The sequence below is a fragment of the Mytilus edulis genome, chromosome 8, assembly GCF_963676685.1.
Source record: "Mytilus edulis chromosome 8, xbMytEdul2.2, whole genome shotgun sequence".
In the NCBI taxonomy this organism is placed as follows: Eukaryota; Metazoa; Mollusca; class Bivalvia; order Mytilida; family Mytilidae; genus Mytilus; species Mytilus edulis.
In genome coordinates this window covers 83,256,220-83,274,061 of record NC_092351.1, presented here as the reverse complement: position 1 = coordinate 83,274,061, position 17,842 = coordinate 83,256,220, and the positions used below count along the sequence as shown (strand labels likewise).

The 17,842-nt window shown below is 32.9% G+C and overlaps 1 protein-coding gene across 6 annotated transcripts in view; it reads right to left on the bottom strand.

Annotated features, from left to right (window-relative positions):
- Positions 1-3,868: 3,868 nt before the first annotated feature.
- LOC139486448 (leucine-rich repeat-containing protein 74A-like) overlaps positions 3,869-17,842 on the bottom strand; it is a 29,651-nt gene continuing 15,677 nt past the window's right edge. For 2 of the 6 annotated variants that reach the window (XM_071271329.1, XM_071271326.1), the window contains exons 3-14: positions 14,493-14,695; positions 13,823-13,930; positions 13,209-13,302; positions 12,350-12,399; positions 11,751-11,832; positions 11,000-11,085; positions 10,503-10,697; positions 9,155-9,250; positions 8,681-8,944; positions 7,294-7,379; positions 4,028-4,166; positions 3,869-3,972 (exon numbers count right to left, since the gene is read on the bottom strand). In XM_071271329.1, coding sequence (XP_071127430.1) covers positions 4,034-4,166; positions 7,294-7,379; positions 8,681-8,944; positions 9,155-9,250; positions 10,503-10,697; positions 11,000-11,085; positions 11,751-11,832; positions 12,350-12,399; positions 13,209-13,302; positions 13,823-13,930; positions 14,493-14,695 — 1,397 coding nt within the window. In that variant the 3' untranslated portion in view covers positions 3,869-3,972; positions 4,028-4,033. Of the gene's footprint in view, positions 4,167-6,442; positions 6,463-7,293; positions 7,380-8,680; positions 8,945-9,154; positions 9,251-10,502; positions 10,698-10,999; positions 11,086-11,750; positions 11,833-12,349; positions 12,400-13,208; positions 13,303-13,822; positions 13,931-14,492; positions 14,696-16,917; positions 17,026-17,842 lie in introns of those variants that run through there. The other 4 variants (XM_071271328.1, XM_071271325.1, XM_071271330.1 and 1 more) reach the window with 3 other exon arrangements.

Genomic DNA, 17,842 nt, shown 5'->3' with positions numbered 1-17,842 from the left:
ATCTATAATAATATTCAAGATAATAACCAAAAACAGCAAAATGTCCTTTAAATTACCGATTCAGGGGCAGCAACCTATCAAAGGGTTGTCCAATTCATCTCAAAATTTCAGGGCAGATAGATCTTGACCTGATAAACAATTTTAAACGATGTCAGATTTGCTCTAAATGCTTTGGTTTTTGAGTGATAAGCCAAAAACTGCATTTTACCCCTATGTTCTATTTTTAGCCATGGCGGCCATCTTGTTTGGTTGGCCAGGTCATGGGACACAATTTTTAAAATACATACCCCAATGATGATTGTGGTCAAGTTTGGTTTAATTTGGTCCAGTAGTTTCAGAGGAGAAGATTTTTGTAAAAGATGACTAAGATTTACGAAAAATGGTTTAAAATTGACTATAAAGGGCAATAACTCTTAAAGGGGTCAACAGATCATTTTGGTCCTGTTGACTTATTTGTAGATCTTACTTTACTGAACATTTTTGCTGTTTACAGTTTATCTCTATCTATAATAATATTCAAGATAATAACCAAAAACAGCAAAATTTCCTTAAAATTACCAATTCAGGGGCAGTAACCTATCAACGGGTTGTCCGATTCATCTCAAAATTTCAGGGCAGATAGATCTTGACCTGATAAACAATTTTACCCGATGTCAGATTTGCTTAATGCTTTGGTTTTTGAGTTATAAGCCAAAAACTGCATTTTACCCCTATGTTCTATTTTTAGCCATGGCGGCCATCTTGGTTGGTTGGCCCGATCACCGGACACAATTTTTAAACTAGATACCCTAATAATGATTGTGGCCAAGTTTGGTAAAAATTGGCCCAATAGTTTCAGAGGAGAAGATTTTTGTAAAAGCTAACGACGGACGACGACGACGACGACGACGACGGACGACGGACGACGGACGACGGACGACGGACGACGGACGACGGACGCCGGACGCCAAGTGATGAGAAAAGCTCACTTGGCCCTTTGGGCCAGGTGAGCTAAAAAGGGAATCTAAACCCTTTTCAAAATATGCTCAAGCAAAATCTGGAATATGAACTTGAAATACGCCAAATCAACACGTCAAATATGAACAGAATGGAAATGAAAGACAAGCTGCAAGAGACTTTGTCAGGAATTGCTAGACCACCTGCACTGTCAATTGAAAATCCTCTTGCCAGCCTTAAAAATAAAAATTTGGAAAAATATGAGGTATTTGGTTGTGAACCCCTTCATGATATAGCTGGTATGGTCAAAAACCTTATCGAGGAACTACCACCACACATTGAAGACAAAAAAATAAAATCAGAGTATGAAACCTTTTCTAAAGACACCATTGGTGATCGTAACCAGATAAAAGGATCTGACGCAAGGTTGTTCGCTGTGAAGTTAGCAAAATTCACTCTGATTAAAAACTAGAGGGTCCAAGGACCCTGTGTCGCTCACCTGATATTTTTATTTACAATTGTTGCATGATAAACGCAACTGTTGTACTGTCGTTTAGATACTAAAAAGTGCATTTGAAACCTATGTTTTATTTCAGCCATGTGGGCAGGCAGGGTCATCCTACACAGTGGTCCCTGGATATCCTTGTTGTGATTTAAACCAAGTTTGTTTAAATTCAACAGTTGTTTCAGGGGAGAATTTTTGTAAAATTTATCTAACAAGAAATGCAAAGTAATGAGAAAGTTGTGAAGTAGTTTTGTTGTTGCGCAACCCCCCCCCCCCCCCCCCCCCCCACTTTGCCAAAAAAACCAAAAAGGTAATAAAAAATTATCATATAAGGGCAATCTATCCTATTAATGATTTCTGCAAAATTCAGTTGATTGTGCAAGGGTTGTATAGCCAGCTGAGGTCGTTAAAAACTCTCTTTCTTTTGTTGTTGCAGATAAATCTTGACCTGATAAGCAATTTTACCACATGTCAGATTTGCTCTAAATGTTTTAGTTTTTGAGTGATAAGCCAAAAACTGCATTTTACCCCTATGTTCTATTTTTAGCCATGGCGGCCATCTTGATTGGTTGGCCGGGTCACCGGACACAATATTTAAACTAGATACCCCAATGATGATTGTGGCCAAGTTTGGTTGAATTTGGTCCAGTAGTTTCAGAGGAGAAGATTTTTGTAAAAGATAATTAAGATTTACGAAAAATGGTTAAAAATTGACTATAAAGGGCAATAACTCCTAAAGGGGTCAACAGACCATTTTGGTCATGTTGACTAATATGTAGATCTTACTTAGCTGAACATTTTTGCTGTTTACAGTTTATCTCTATCTATAATAATATTCAAGATAATAACCAAAAACAGCAAAATTTCCTTAAAATTATCAATCAGGGGCAGCAACCTATCAACGAGTTGTCCAATTCATCTCAAAATTTCAGGGCAGATAGATCTTGACCTGATAAACAATTTTACCCCATGTCAGATTTGCTCTAAATGCTTTGGTTTTTGAGTTATAAGCCAAAAACTGCATTTTACCCCTATGTTCTATTTTTAGCCATGGCGGCCATCTTGGTTGGTTGGGCGGGTCACCGGACACAATTTTTAAACTAGATACCCCAATAATGATTGTGGCCAAGTTTGGTTTAATTTGGTCCAGTAGTTTCAGAGGAGAAGATTTTTGTAAAAGTTAACGACGGACGACGACGACGACGACGACGACGGACGACGGACGACGGACGACGGACGCCGGACGCCAAGTGATGAGAAAAGCTCACTTGGCCCTTCGGGCCAGGTGAGCTAAAAACTATCTTAGTTTGATGGTCTGGGTTTTGTGAAATTTTGTTTGTTTGTCTCGCTTGGCCTCACAACTTTTTGGAACTTTTGGTTCTCAGCGATCTTCAACTTGGTAGTTGTTATGGCTTTCAAATTGTTAACATCTGAGCCTAGTTTTGTGTGGACGTAGCGCGCGTCTGGTGCATAAAGATATTTTTAACCTGTTACCTTTGGATGGCTATTATTTGTTTGTTTCTCTGTCATATATTTTCTCCCATTTATCTGTTTATTTATTGTAACTCTGTCGTGTAATGTTGTCATTTTAATGTTATAATTAACACCTCCATTAAAACGGGAGGTTTGACATGCCACAAAACCAGGGTCAACCCACCATTTTTCATAAAATGCCCTGTACCAAGTCAGGAAAAAGGCCATTGTTACATTATAATTCGTTTCTGTGTGTGTTATGTTTCGGTGTTGTGTCTCTGTTGTGTCGTAGTTCTCTTATATTTGATACGTTTTCCTCAGTTTTAGTTTGTAACCCGGATTTGTTTTTTTCTCTGTCGATTTATGAATTTTGATCAGCGGTATACTACTGTTGCCTTTATTTGGCATGTATGCTTGCTGACATTTGTTCTTTAAATGCGTTTCGCCTGCTGCCCTTTTATACAAGCTATCTTTTTTTTCTTATAATTTTAGTTTAATAAAATTGGTCATGGTTTTGTTATGCCTTTATCTTTTATCAACTATTGCAATTGTTAACTTTCAATTGTATTCAAACTCATTCATTGTTTCATCAGGTATTGAACAGATAGTAAAAACTCAAGTACTGCTGCAAATTGTATGGGAAAGTCAGACTGCATTTATTTTGTGGGGACATACAAAGTTCTTTAAACAACGAAAAAGCCTTGTTTGTTTGACATAGTTTGGCACGTTTGCTGTTTATCTTTGTGAGCCAGTGGAAGTGTCTCATTGGGACTCACACCATTGGCGCACATCTTCTTATATCTAAGAATTGTAACACTTATATGTTTATAACATGTGTATGCCCTGAATAAACTGATCCTCGTATATTTAAGCAACATCTCTTTGCATTCAATGTATTTAAAATTTGAGCTGAAATTAAAATGGGAGGTGTAGGCGAAGACAATGACGAAGTTCATCCTAGATGTAGTTTATTCAACAAACACTTCATGAAAGACAATGGTTATGATTATTATAATGCGTATAAATTGTCACAGTCAATAGTAAAATGATACTACTATGTGAATTATGAATGTTCTCAAATTGTAACAGTCAATGGTCACATGATACAACTATGTGAAGTCATGAATGCTCTCCTATTGTCAATAGTACACTCGTTCTTTTGAATTCTGCTCTGCGTTTTGCATTTGCTTTTTCCCTTTCTAATCGTCTTCTCATTCTCCGCCTGAATATCCTTTCGCCTGCAAGTAGTTCTCTGTAAGGAATAATGCGTGGAAATTAAAAACGTTCATGAACACTATAAAGATGTTGAATTAAAGTGTGTTACAATTTCTGTTTCAGACTATAGGCCGCGGACGCTATATAGATGTCAAAGACAAAGTGTGGATTATTTTCAGAAAATACAAGGCTAACTTTAATGTATTTCTGAGGTGACATTTTCGTGAATTTCATATTCTTCGTTTTAAATTGCAAAATGAGGTGAAATTAACGCCTTTTTTCATATTTAATCAAACATTTAAAAAAATAATCCCTTTATGTGGATTCACACCATCCGAGATATCTAAATGAAATTACAAAAAGCAGACCACACTTCATATTGTTCCGGCTTCAGGAGCGCTTTTCTGTAAACAAAATCAGGAAAGTTCCATGACAAATGTTTGAAGACCAAGGATGTATAGAAATAGATCCTTAAAAGACATCAAGAGAATAGCCAAATCAATGTAAGGTCAACTATATCTGGTGGAGATGAAACCTTTGTTTCTTGGCAATTAATGCTAATTTATATACGAACAATTTTAGAAAAATTTATTTCTATCAATCATGACAGTATCGAAGTAAATTACTATTATACCAATGAAATACTCGGGGATTAATTTTCCCCAGCAGTGGTATAAACCCATTGCTGTCAAAAACATCTGAACTACTTTTCTGGATTTACCTTAAAAGTTTATCTTTAGCAGAAAAGCTCAACGCCAGAGGTTTGGAAGCCAACGCTTTATAAGTACCCAAAAAAGTTCAAAGAGCTATATGACCAAATAGGATATGAACATAGCAGCCAAATCGGTGTAGGGTAAACTTTGTCTGAGGAAGTTGAAACAAAAGTTCTTTTTTTTTAATTTCTAAATCTATTAACGGGAATTTTTAGAATGATTTGTTCTAAATGTTGTTAGTACCGATGTACAGTAAATGTTTTGTAAATTTACTTAGTTTAATGAATGAATAAATACTAGAAGTTAATTCTGATCATTTTCTGTACCATTATTTCTACCATCTTACCACATTTCACTAATAGCAGTGATAAAATTGTTCATTGAAAAAATTGCAAATTAAATGGACTATGCTCTTGTTTCTCCCTAAAATAATTCTAGGTCTTAAAACAAACAAACTGAAGGTACTGACCAAACACAATATTGAAAATTAAAATTATTTTGTGCATTTATAAAATGCTACAGAACAAATATTGGAATAATAATTAAAATATGGTCAATATAATATTAATCCTGCAATAATAAAAATCACAAATAGCGTGAAGTGGAACTTATAATTCAGATCATAGCGGCAAAGCTCACGTTTGACCTGTGTTCTTAAAAACGCCTCTTAATCTTGAAGGGACATTTTGATCTCAATATTATATGCGAAGACTGAACAAAATAATGTTAATACAAAATTAGACATTTTTGTTGTTACTTTGGAACTATTCAGACATTATATTAGTCTTATGGTCAATTAAGTCCTGTTTAGATGCAGTTGATTAATTCCCTGTGAAAAAAATAACAATTACTGCAAGAATTAATCCACGGTTGTACTGATCTTTATTGACTGCAAACGAATTGTCTTAACAGTACTCAATCTTCCGCAGTAGATGAATTTAATTATTTCCTGAGGGTATAACACGATTACTAGTCGGAGATAAAAATTCACTTACTAGTGTTTATAACTAAAATGTCACATATATCACAATTTATAGAAGTTAACGAATTCGTTGTTTCTTTCACGATGATCTTTCAAGAGCTGTTCAGTTTCCATCTAATTGGTCTTTGAAATTGGAAACACGCAGCGCATTCATGAACCGTATGACTTGTTCAATTGGTTTGAGAAACCTTCAATTTAACTTTGATATTCATAAATGCATTTCAAATCGAATGTCATTAAAATCTCTTAGTTTTGACTTATTTGCGATAAATAAAGCCAGTAACATTTGAAAATAAATCCTGTCATGCTCTCTAAAATATATAAATTACTTTGACCCTCGAAGTGCTACGCCACTGCACGTTTTGTCCTGAAATAAATTACTTATTTTTTTGGGGCAGTTTCAGGTGGTTTCAATCAATCTTCTTTGTAAACAGGGTGAATTTTAGGTGTCAAATATTATTAACATGAATAAAATGAAAAGACCATATCTTAATGCAAAAACAGCATTTTTAGCATACCATTAATTCGCTTACTGGTTTAACTGTCACCACTAAAATGGATAAGCAAGATCTAGCTTCTACATTGTATACCAAGCACATGAATAATCTAAATACCTACCGAACATCTTTTCTAATTTTCTGAGAATAAGATTGAAAATTACAATAATTAATATCTACAGTTATTCCATATTGATAAAATTTTAGAAGGTTTTTCTATATGAATGGGATTTTGAATAAATAAGCATTTTCACCTGCGTAAAAAGGATATTCACCGCGCAAAACGTCGAGTGCTTTTACGTGTATAATTTTGGTAAAAAACGTTTGATGTACTGTTGGTTTTGGTAAATAGTTTCCATAAAATTCAGATCTCTCGGAATATGGAATAAAACATTTACTGTCTTTTGTTTCGGTAAATATGTGGTTTAATTGACTTTTGAAAAACTGATATTCACTTCGGCCGTTGGCCTCAGTGAATATCAGTTTTTCAAAAGTCAATAAAACCACACATTTACCTCAGCAAAAGACAGTAATTGTATATTATTGTACAATTTCAAACTCGTTAAATGGGGTTTTGAGTTTTGAAAGAGTTTCGGATTTGGAAAAAAGAACTAGAGTCATTGCATTCTGAATTTTACTGTAAACTAATAATATACATATTAGAGTGATTAATGTGATAAGGGCTTTCAAAATACATTTTTAGGGGAAATTTGTAAAAGATCAATGTTTCAATTGTGTGGCTTAGGTCCTTTAAATAATCAGAAATATCCCAGTATGATGTTTTTGAGCACTTGATTTTGTCATGTTCTTAGTGACTTTCGTTTTAAATTTCCTCGGAGTTTTGTGATTTTACTTTTTAATGTATGCTTTAGGTTGTCAGTGAGGTTTTTATGTTTTGTTTCATTGTGTTGCTTATAGCGTTTCAAGACAATAAACGTATACAAGATATATGCATTTGTGATAAGTACTCACGAAAAATCAACTTCGCCATCACCATCCATATCTAGTTCGTCTACCATTTTGTCTAACTGAAATTCTGTCAATGGAAACTGTGCTGTCTACAAGATGAGAAATTATTAGAAATTGTATAGTGTTGTAATGTTACTCCACAGTAAGTATACATATCAAGACCGTACTTTGACCTATAATTGTTTACTTTTAGAAATTATGACTTGGGTGGATAGTTGTCTCATTGGCACTCATACCACAGCTTCTTATAATATCTATATATGTGTGTCTGTTTGTGTGTTGTGTATATGTGTTTGATGTGTGGCAGGAAGTATAGATTGTATTTTTTTTTCCATTTGTCACATTAAAACGTAGAATTCCTACTATGTGACTCTTAAAACGAATTTGTGAGCACAGACTGTAAATTTTCCGTTTGTGACATTAAAACGCATATTTCGAACTATGTGACACTAAAAACGCATGATATAGAAATAGGAAGACGGGGTATGATTACAAATGGGTAAACTCTCCACAAGAGACCTTATAATATAGCATATATATAAGTATGAATGTTACTTCATCAGTATTTATAGTGCATTAACCACAATAACTTCTATTTTTTACGAACTTAATTCATATAGACAAGGTCCTATTTTAAGTGATAAGTTACGCAACGTTTAAAGCTGAAAATGACAATTATAAGTTTATATATATACGATTTACATCATATTGTGCATCATGTCTACAAATATTTATTTCACCTTTGCATTTAATTTCATCCTATTTTCTCTATTTCTTTTCTGGTTTACTTATAGCATATACATGTATATGTTACAGTAAATAGGTAAAATTAGGAATTACATGTAATTACTAAAATTTAGGAATTACATGAAATTTCTGATGCACTTAGTAAATACAAGTAATTCCTGAAACTGCCCAAATATTACCAGTAATTCTAATTTTTAAATGAATTTTTACGCCTATTTACTAACTGTTAAAACAGCGTTGTAAAATGGTCATATTATACGTATTATGGTAAATGTGAGTAACGCATGCGCATTGTGAGAAAAAATGTAGTTCAATTAAAGGTGAGATGAGAACGCGATACACATATCGATCATAAGTGCTGATATAACAAAGGGAAACACTAAAATTATCACTAAAGCGATTTACTTAGTTTTACCACATAACATATCTTTAGAAATGGTTAAAAATCTCATACATAATCATTTCCAGGTTATTCATCCAGAATAGAAATCAAATAAAACTAATTTTGAACTATTGTTGTCACAGTTTGTTTTGTTGCATGTTGGTTTTTTTGGGGGGATGGAGGGTGGCAGATTGTGTTCAAGTATAAAGAACAGGAGAAATAAAATAGATAAGCAATGAAAGTTATTAGATGAAAACTTACTTTCATCCCTTGTTTAAACTCGTCCCTACTAACACTCATGCTGCCATCTTTGTCCAGCCATTTCATTAGATCTATCACTCGGTAATTATTTTCATGCATATATTTAAAAAGTTCGTCAACCATGTTCACATTATAGTCTATGCCTTCTACTTCCCGTTTTTGTAAGCCGCCATGTTTTAACACGTTTGAATATAATACTTCAAAGGGCCGGTACATTGTTATATCATCCACAAGGGACACAAAATCTTCGTTGACGTCAATGTCCTGGAAATTAAATTAATTTACAAGTAGATTAAACCAAAATTATGATCGATAAAGAAATAATTTTCTAAATTTTTATTTTCGCTTTATGGGAAGGTTAAAGCAATTCAAAGCAAGGTGTCTGAGGTATTCCGGAAAAATGTTAATTCACTTATTGTTTAGAAAACATTTAACAACAAATCGTTCAAATACTTTAACCATCATTATACTAACCCCCATGTCCAACTGCTGTATCCGGCAATTCTCGGACTCTTTTATTACTTTTATTATGGCAAGTGCTAGTTCCGGTGAAACAGGATTACCTCGTATCTGTAAGTGAAATTTTAGAGTACCATTAACGCGGTTCCAATTTTGACAACATTTCAGAACTTTGCGTTCGGAGTCATTCTTTGATTTTTAAAAGAAATCCAAAATTTTATAACAGCACATTTAACAAAACTCGTATTTTCAACATCTAAGTTTGTTCTTCCCGTTCAGCTATGTTGTTTCAGTTTGTGTCATACAACAAAGCTTTAGTATTAGTATGAACAGTTGTTCGCACTAATGCATTTGAAATGTAAGTCCGTTTACCATTATTCAAGCAATAAACTAACCGAAAGTCATGAAACTTGTCAATAGTTCCAGATAGGCTAGCATTATATTCTATGTTATTAAAAATGATATGAGCAAATCAGCCCTAATACAAATAAATCAAAATGTGCATTACTGGTACCGTTATACTTTCAATATAAATCAGGAGTTGTTATTGCTTTTCGGACAGAGTTAATACTCATGGCCTAAAACTGGAAGTTTACTTCCGATTTATAATTTTCTTACGCCTAAGCTTACTTATCACTTAACTTTTGGCATATCGTTATCTATAAAATACATTCATATCTTTAACTTTATATCATAAAAAAAGTTTCAAATGATGTTCAGTGTTTTGGCCATGTGATTATGGACTTTCCGAATTGATTTTCCTCTGAGTTCAGTATTTTTGTGATTTTACTTTTTTGTAACGTCAGACTTTTCGAATATGACTCCTGATTATTTTTACTGTTTCATTTCCGTTGATCAATCGTCAGAACGCAGACGATTCTAGAGCAATAATAGTTAAATTGTCGGATTTATTCTTCGTCGCAGCCACCTAATATTTGCTAAATAAAATAAATTGTAATAGCATACTACTAAGAACTATAGGGAGGAGAAATCAGATAATACATATAACGATGTTGACAAAAATAAATAAACGTGAATGCTTATAGAAAAGTTCAGATATGATATTATGTATCTTCTTCGCGGTAAGTTTCTTATTTACTCTAATTAATACCATTTAAATCATTTAATAAAAGTGTTATGAACTGGCTGTTTCTGTATTAGCCCTGTTATAGATTCGAGATTACCTGTATTGGACCCGAGACTCGAATACAGCTTACCTCGAATCTATAACAGGTCTAAAACAGAAACAGCTAGTTAAATACACTAACATTATTTAGACAGGTGCCTATTTTTAGGCTTATTTAGTGAATGGAACATGTAAAATACGTGTATTTTCTATTATAAAAATGACAAAACATCTTACACGTAGAGTTTCCAGACCGTCTCCATTTTGTATTCCATCTAAAAGGTGTTTTATGGCTTCCTTATTCAGTCGGTTATTGGATATATCAAGTTCCTTCAGTGTTGTATTTTCTTGCAGCGCATGACTCAGAATAAAACATTCATCTTTGCCATAACCATTCCATGAAATATCTAGTTTGCGTAGACCAATATTTTTCTGAAATATAAGAGATATTCCGAATATCAAAATTGTTTCCGTAAGTTGAACGAAAATGAAGAATGCCAAAATAGGAATGCGCAAACATGACACAAACAAAATAAAACAAAAGGTAAAAGCTTATATTCCTGAAATTAAACCTAAGACGTATATTTTATTATTTAGCACTGTAACATGTGTAATAAAAGATAGTTACACGCATTTTATTCTATTTAATAGTTCTCATTATGTTCACTAAGTTTTAACAGCTAAACTAATAGAGAGTATTTCCTCTGCAAAATAATTATGATATTAATCATTACCTGTAATGCTGCTACTATGGCCATGGCACCTTTACCTCTAAGATGATTCCAACTCAAATCTAACATTCTTAAGGTATCGTTCATAGCTGTAATATGTGTAAAGAGTTGTTAAAAGACATGATCATGTAGTGTGAAAAATCACTAGAGGAGTGTGTGTAGTAGCAATGATTTGCTAATTTCCCGTATTAATTAGTCAACACGTTTTCCCGTTGAAATGTAGAATCGAAATTTTTCGCAATCTTTGACAAAGCATAATATACAAGCAATATCTGTAACAAAGAAATAGTTTGTAATCGTCTATTTAGCAATTTTAACACAATTTGACACCAAGATCACATAAACGAATACATAATATATATGTAACGGGAGTTAAAAATGTTTTTATCTTTTTGTTCCGTTATTGAACACTCAGAATGCCTTGTCTGTGTATGTCTTTGGTGTGCGGCATTTTTTAAGGTTGCTGTTCCAATAACTTGATTTAACACTATTTTTGATCAACAACAGTCTGAGATCTCACAAAAGGTGACCATAATGTTTAAAGGCATGTATGTACTGCGCGATAAATTGGTGTTTAAATCTGCAAATCTATGATGTGAAAATGCTAATGTGATATGACCAAGAACCCTGCTTTGTGCTAGCATGTTAGTCCTTCATAACAAAAACAGTTCGGTGAGAGACAATTTATATGTGTGCCTATAATATTATCCGTGTTCTCAACTATAGTCATTCTTCCATATTACCAATAACTCACCTATTGCGGATCCTAAAATCATCCCTCCTTCACCGCAAAACTTATTATGGCTAAGAATTAATTCACGTAAACATGGAGCGTTCTGAAAGAAAGAAATGAAACAGTTATACTTCGATTGTTTTCGGTAGAAAATATATCATACATTAATTAAGAGACCCTGCAATAAACACTGAATAAAGGAAACAAACAAAATAACAAAATAACAAACAAACAAAAAAAGAAACAAACTGGTTAAAGATGACGGTATGCAACATTGTTCTCATTCGTATTTGACGAATCTTGATGTATAAGAACTAATTATATAAGTAGCAATACCACGGGATACCATGGGGTATTAATGTAATAAGTGTAATAACAAGAAAGTGGTGTAGAATTAACACATTTCAAAATAAAAAAATGGTGAATTTACTGTTTTTTGATTGGTTAAATGTATTGCTTTTATTTTCAATTTTGTCAATTTTTATGGCGACACACCCACTTTTACTCTCACTCTGAAGTTGTGTATTCATACGATTCAATGCGAAGAGTCAAAAATTAATTTTATGGTTCAATAAATTCAAAATAAATAATAGACATTCATTAAATGGTATTCCTCTTACTTGCAAAATATCCGCTAGCACGAGTGCATCTGTATCTACTAAACCACTTCCTAAAAAAAATGGAATAAACAAACAATAATGTTAAGATTAAGTGAATGCATAAACTAATTTAAAAAAAAACACTATCCATACATTGTCTATGTTGTGTTTTGTGTACTGTTGTTTGTCTCTTTGTCGTTTTCCCCCTTTTTTATGTCATGAAATTGTCATTGTGTTTTCAACTAATGAGTTTGAGAATCGCTTTGGTATATTTCACCATTGGTAAAGGTAATCTGACTGATGTCTGCATGAGGTCCAGTATATACAAATATTTCATGCATGTTCTGGACAAAAACAAATTACAAAATACAATCGGTAGGTCCTGAAATAGACAAATATGAAAGTCACTAGAAAATGAATATGTGATCCCCTCGTTTAATTTAAAGCGGTTAGACATGACAAACTGCACAATACATTATCGTCAAAACATGTGCACTAAGACACAACCACACATAGTTGTTCATAACATTTATAGTATATTCGCTTCCACACGGGAATAAGATAAAAAAAAAAAGGGGGGGGGGAGTTTCAATTCATTTGTAATGTTTGTTTGTTTCGCTGGATGTTCATGACCATTTCAATTTCAAAGTTTGATGACGCTACCAATAATTGCAGACCGGATTTTTTTCGTTCGATCACTTTTGATATTTCTAATTAACCTTGATAGTAATAAGGGGCATGCATTTATTTACAATACGTTTAAATATACCAATGATACATCATTATCGTGATTTGTTTTAGCGCGTGACCGACGTTTTATCGAAATATGTTTCACCTGTCTTGAGCACGTGTTTGGCGCCATGCTTTTAAATGGTCTTACCTGATATATCTAATGAGGTAATTTTATGATTAACATGTAACACGTCTGCTATTGCACGTACTCCTTCTGTACCAATTAAATTCTCTGCTATATTCTAAAACATATACTATACATATAAAAATAAGATTATGCAAAACCAAATTTACATAGTTTCATGAACAAAAGAGAACTTACGAAGAGGAATAACGAATTGAAGCTTGTCGCGTTTTGTCTTGTTGATTTGTCTAATAGAATATATAATGGAAAGGCGCAATGTATTAAGGCAGCAACAAGCAAACCAAAGAGCAGAAAAAAGGTCAAGGCCTTAATGAATCTTCAAAACATCTTGCACTCGGAGGCCGGCTTCAGTTGGTCCTTAAACAATAGTTAAACCTAGTTCAACAAAATTTACGCTAAACTAAGTTTTAAAACATACAGATGAAACAAGACAACCGAAGTCTACAGGTTCCTATATATGAAAAAATTCGTCGTTGGTAAACATGTTTTGTAAGATCTTTACCTTCCCCCATATTAGTATGTCTTTAGTGCAATGACATTTAAAGCCATATCGAAACATGGACATAGAGAATGAGACGGGGTTAAAAGTGTATATTTATACAAATTAGTATACTTACGAGATCTATGATAGTTCTATTTTTATGGAGCATTTCTGCGATATATTTAGCACCATCTGTAAACAGACCATTGTCTTCTAAATCTAAACTAGTCACTACTTGATTATCCTGAAAAGAAACAAATCAAAGGACATAGAAAATACATTAAGATGGGACTTGTCGTGTTACTTTAAAACATATAAAAATACTATTTTCATATAAAGTTATACATGAACATGTACATTGTCCACGATATTTGATATTTCGTGGCTAGTTAGGGTTCTATGTACTTGTATGTCCTATTTAATCATGAGAAACATGAGTAATGAAAAAAAAGATATTATATTCTCCCAGTGATTGCTCTTCAATTAGAGTAGTTCTTTCATTGTTAAATTTAATAGTGTATTATGCTGGTTATAATGATACAGGTCGGATAATGGACATTTAAAATGTAATATGTTTATATAAGTAATGAAATAGGAATCCCTAATGGGGTTGATCGCATGCATGAAAATTAACAAAAAAAGACATGAATTTATATATGGACATATCCTGAAGTTGCTGAATCCAACTATCTTCAAAAAGCACAAAATATCAGTATATGAGGAGTAGAACATGAGCATAATTAGAATCGGTTTTCAACAAAGAACCACGGCTTATAATTTTTTGCCATATAAGAACTACTACTTACAACTAATGCGACTGCCATCGCTCTGACTCCGGCAGGTCCGGTCGGATGACTTCTCATGGTAATAGCTGGTGTCGCCACCTGGTTTTTAAATGAGGATGCAGGTGTTACACCTAGCATTTTACATGTGTTACGATATGCGCTTTTAATCTGACGAGTGTCGTCGTCATCGTCTTCGTCGTCGTCTGAACACTCTGGTGAAGCAACTACAAATGCATTGTGAAAACATTATATGAGATCGTGGATGGAGGTTTACGGAATAGAGAGAATTGTAATGGACAAAAGAATATATAATATCGATGTGCTTTCATATTAAGAATAGAGAATAATGGGCAAGAAGTATAAAAATAGAGTAACATAACGTAAAAAAAAAAGAATTGAAAAATGAAGGACCCCAAACCCCTTCTACTAGACCCTGTAATCTCAGTTCAATATCAGTTCAAGATAAAACAAGACTTAATTTCCACGAATTTCTTCACTGTGTAATCCAGTACACCGGATATTGTTCATGTTGTACCGTATTTAAACCGGGGTATCGGGAATTTAAATAGCTGATGCACCATGCAGTATATCGGGACAATGCTTTAATTTCATTCTTTTGTTGGTTTTTTTTAAGTTATGATTGACAATTTCATTTAAACCTATATCAAAATGAAGTCTTCATTACCGGGTATACAATGATATTGTCTTGAAACGCATTGCACATGTATGTATATCTGGCATTGTTGAAAATGTATATCTATTTAGGGTTTACGTCGGGTAATTTTTCAATAAACTACTAATCATATCAACGTATCGAATCGCTATTCCAAATCAGACGGCGACTTCCTAACGGTAAAAAAAGTCAAGTCCGCGGGTAAGTATATTTTTATTTTCAGACATCGCAAATCCGGAAAAAGTACGAAACAAAAAAAAAAGAAACGAAGAAGGTAAAGACAAGAAGATCAACCACGATTAACGGGTAAAGTAATTGTTTCGTTTTGAAAATAGATTTGATATATACAAGTACATTTATTTAAAACAAAAATATTCTGACTTTTACAAATAATCATTTGATTAAAAATAGTTAACAAAATTCCAGTAGCAAATATTACACATTTTTTTTTTTACTTTTTTTATTTGAAGCAGTTCAAATGAACAAAAACGTATGTTTACTATCTTTAACATTCAGTTTCAGCAAAAAATATCAGCTGAAGACTTCGATTTGGTATCTTATCATGGACTCGGTACATTTATGTGCTCTTTCTTAAGACATTTGCGCTTTTTAATGGTCATTTTCGCTATGACAAAAAAAAAAGCTAAATATATGAATATCATCCACGTTTACGACTTGAAAGCTTGACCCGGAAGAGTTAAATTCATAGTTAACATGTCATTATGGTTAAAAGTTTTAAATTAATAGTAGCGTTATATCAAATTTTTGATTAAAATTAATTTGATAGTAAATTAATATAGCTAAAATTAAACATTTTAATGACATACAGACGCGTACAGTCATTGCAGGTCAATTTTCGCTTGATATCTTAAGCTAATTTAAGGGAGTGAACAAATTTAGCTCTTGTTATATATTTTAATTTGTATTTCGTCCACATTTCTATAAAATATCAAAGTTTCATGCTTTCTCAACTCTTTGACTAAGGTCCATGTTCATCAATACAACGAATTTGTAATTTAGTTAAAAAGTGAAAATCATTATTTCGCAAAGGTTTCAGTAATTTCACAACAATTTGCGTTACAATTCTCATGCGTTACAATTCTCAAAGTTTTTTTTATGTTATTTCGCAACGGGTTGCGTTATAAATCAAATATACAAAAAATATAAAAACAAAATGTGTGACGTAAAAACATTTCCGTTATTTGGAGAGCAAATGACCTATCATGTGACAGGTAAAAAATCTCACAGACTTCCTGTACTCCAAATGCATGCTTGTCAGCATTCGATTATTTATCAAGTATCACCCGCTTTTCATGATCTTTGAAAGACAATCAAAGATCACGATAGGAGTTTAGTTTAATAACTGTTACAGATAACTATCTGCATTTTTAATAAACTCATAACAATCTCAAAAATTATATCACCGCGGTAGCCATTTTTAATTTCAGGTTTCAGTTTCTAAATAAACTTGAAATCTGTTTATCAAAGCATTATATACCTCATTAAGCAGTTTCTTAGATACAAACATTTATTTACTAAACCAGTATATATTTGTTTAGGGGCCAGCTGAAGAACGCCTCCGGGTGCGAGAACTTCTCGTTGCATTGAAGACCTGTTGGTGACCTTCTGCTGTTGTCTGCTCTACGGTAGGGTTGTTGTCACTTTGGCACATTCCCCATTTCCATTCTCAATTTTATTAAAAAGATATTTCAAAATGCTTTGTCATCCATGATGCATCACACAAGATGAACGCTCTCATAAACATTGTCTTACCTTCAGTGATAAATGAGCTCTTCGATTTCCGTCGTACGAATTTTAGTTTCAACATTATTCCACTTATAGAGAAACTGTGGCTAAGTTAATTCATATTTTTAAATTTTATATTGAATTGGTCAGTAAACATTGTAACCCAACCCATGGTTTTGTGCATTAATCTTTCCCAAGTACCACTTTCCTTCGGCCAACAGGTCAATCGTAATAGCTGCATTTGTTATCAAATGATCTGATTTATAGGATTAATAAGTTTCGATATAAAAGACCTACGTGTGTTTTACGTAAATAACAATAGAATTTAAATACACCTGGTGCCAATCTTATTATCTCAAAATAGTACACATAAGATTGCAGTGCAATTTGGAGTGTGTGAACCACCTGCATATAATATATGCAGTCGTTATTGTTTTCATTCAAAGACAAAGCATACAGCATTTAATTTAATTGATTTGCGCCAAAATCTTAAGTTCTTTCTATCCTAAAAAAATACATGAAAACGGTACTAATAATTACTATAAATTATAAACAGTCAAAAAGGCCACATCAACCAACAAGGACTCAGATAGCGGCAAAAAAATGGTGGTATATCAAATTATAATAGTTTATATTGAGTATACATGTTATTATTGTGCACTAATATACCCAAATAAAGTTGACGGCATACATTAAAAAAATCAAAATTAGACATAACTTTGTTAATTTTTCCTGTCCTATTTGCATGGTTTGTATTAAAATTACCAGTATTTATAATATAAAATAAAAGATGTGGTAAGATTGCCAATGAGACAACTCTCAACAAGAGACCAAAATGACACAGAAATTTATTTTAAATATTTATAGCGCCGTTTTCTATCTATATCCGTTCACGTGAACACCAACTTTTATATATGGTAAAGATAGTCTATCAGGTACTATAGGAGATGGG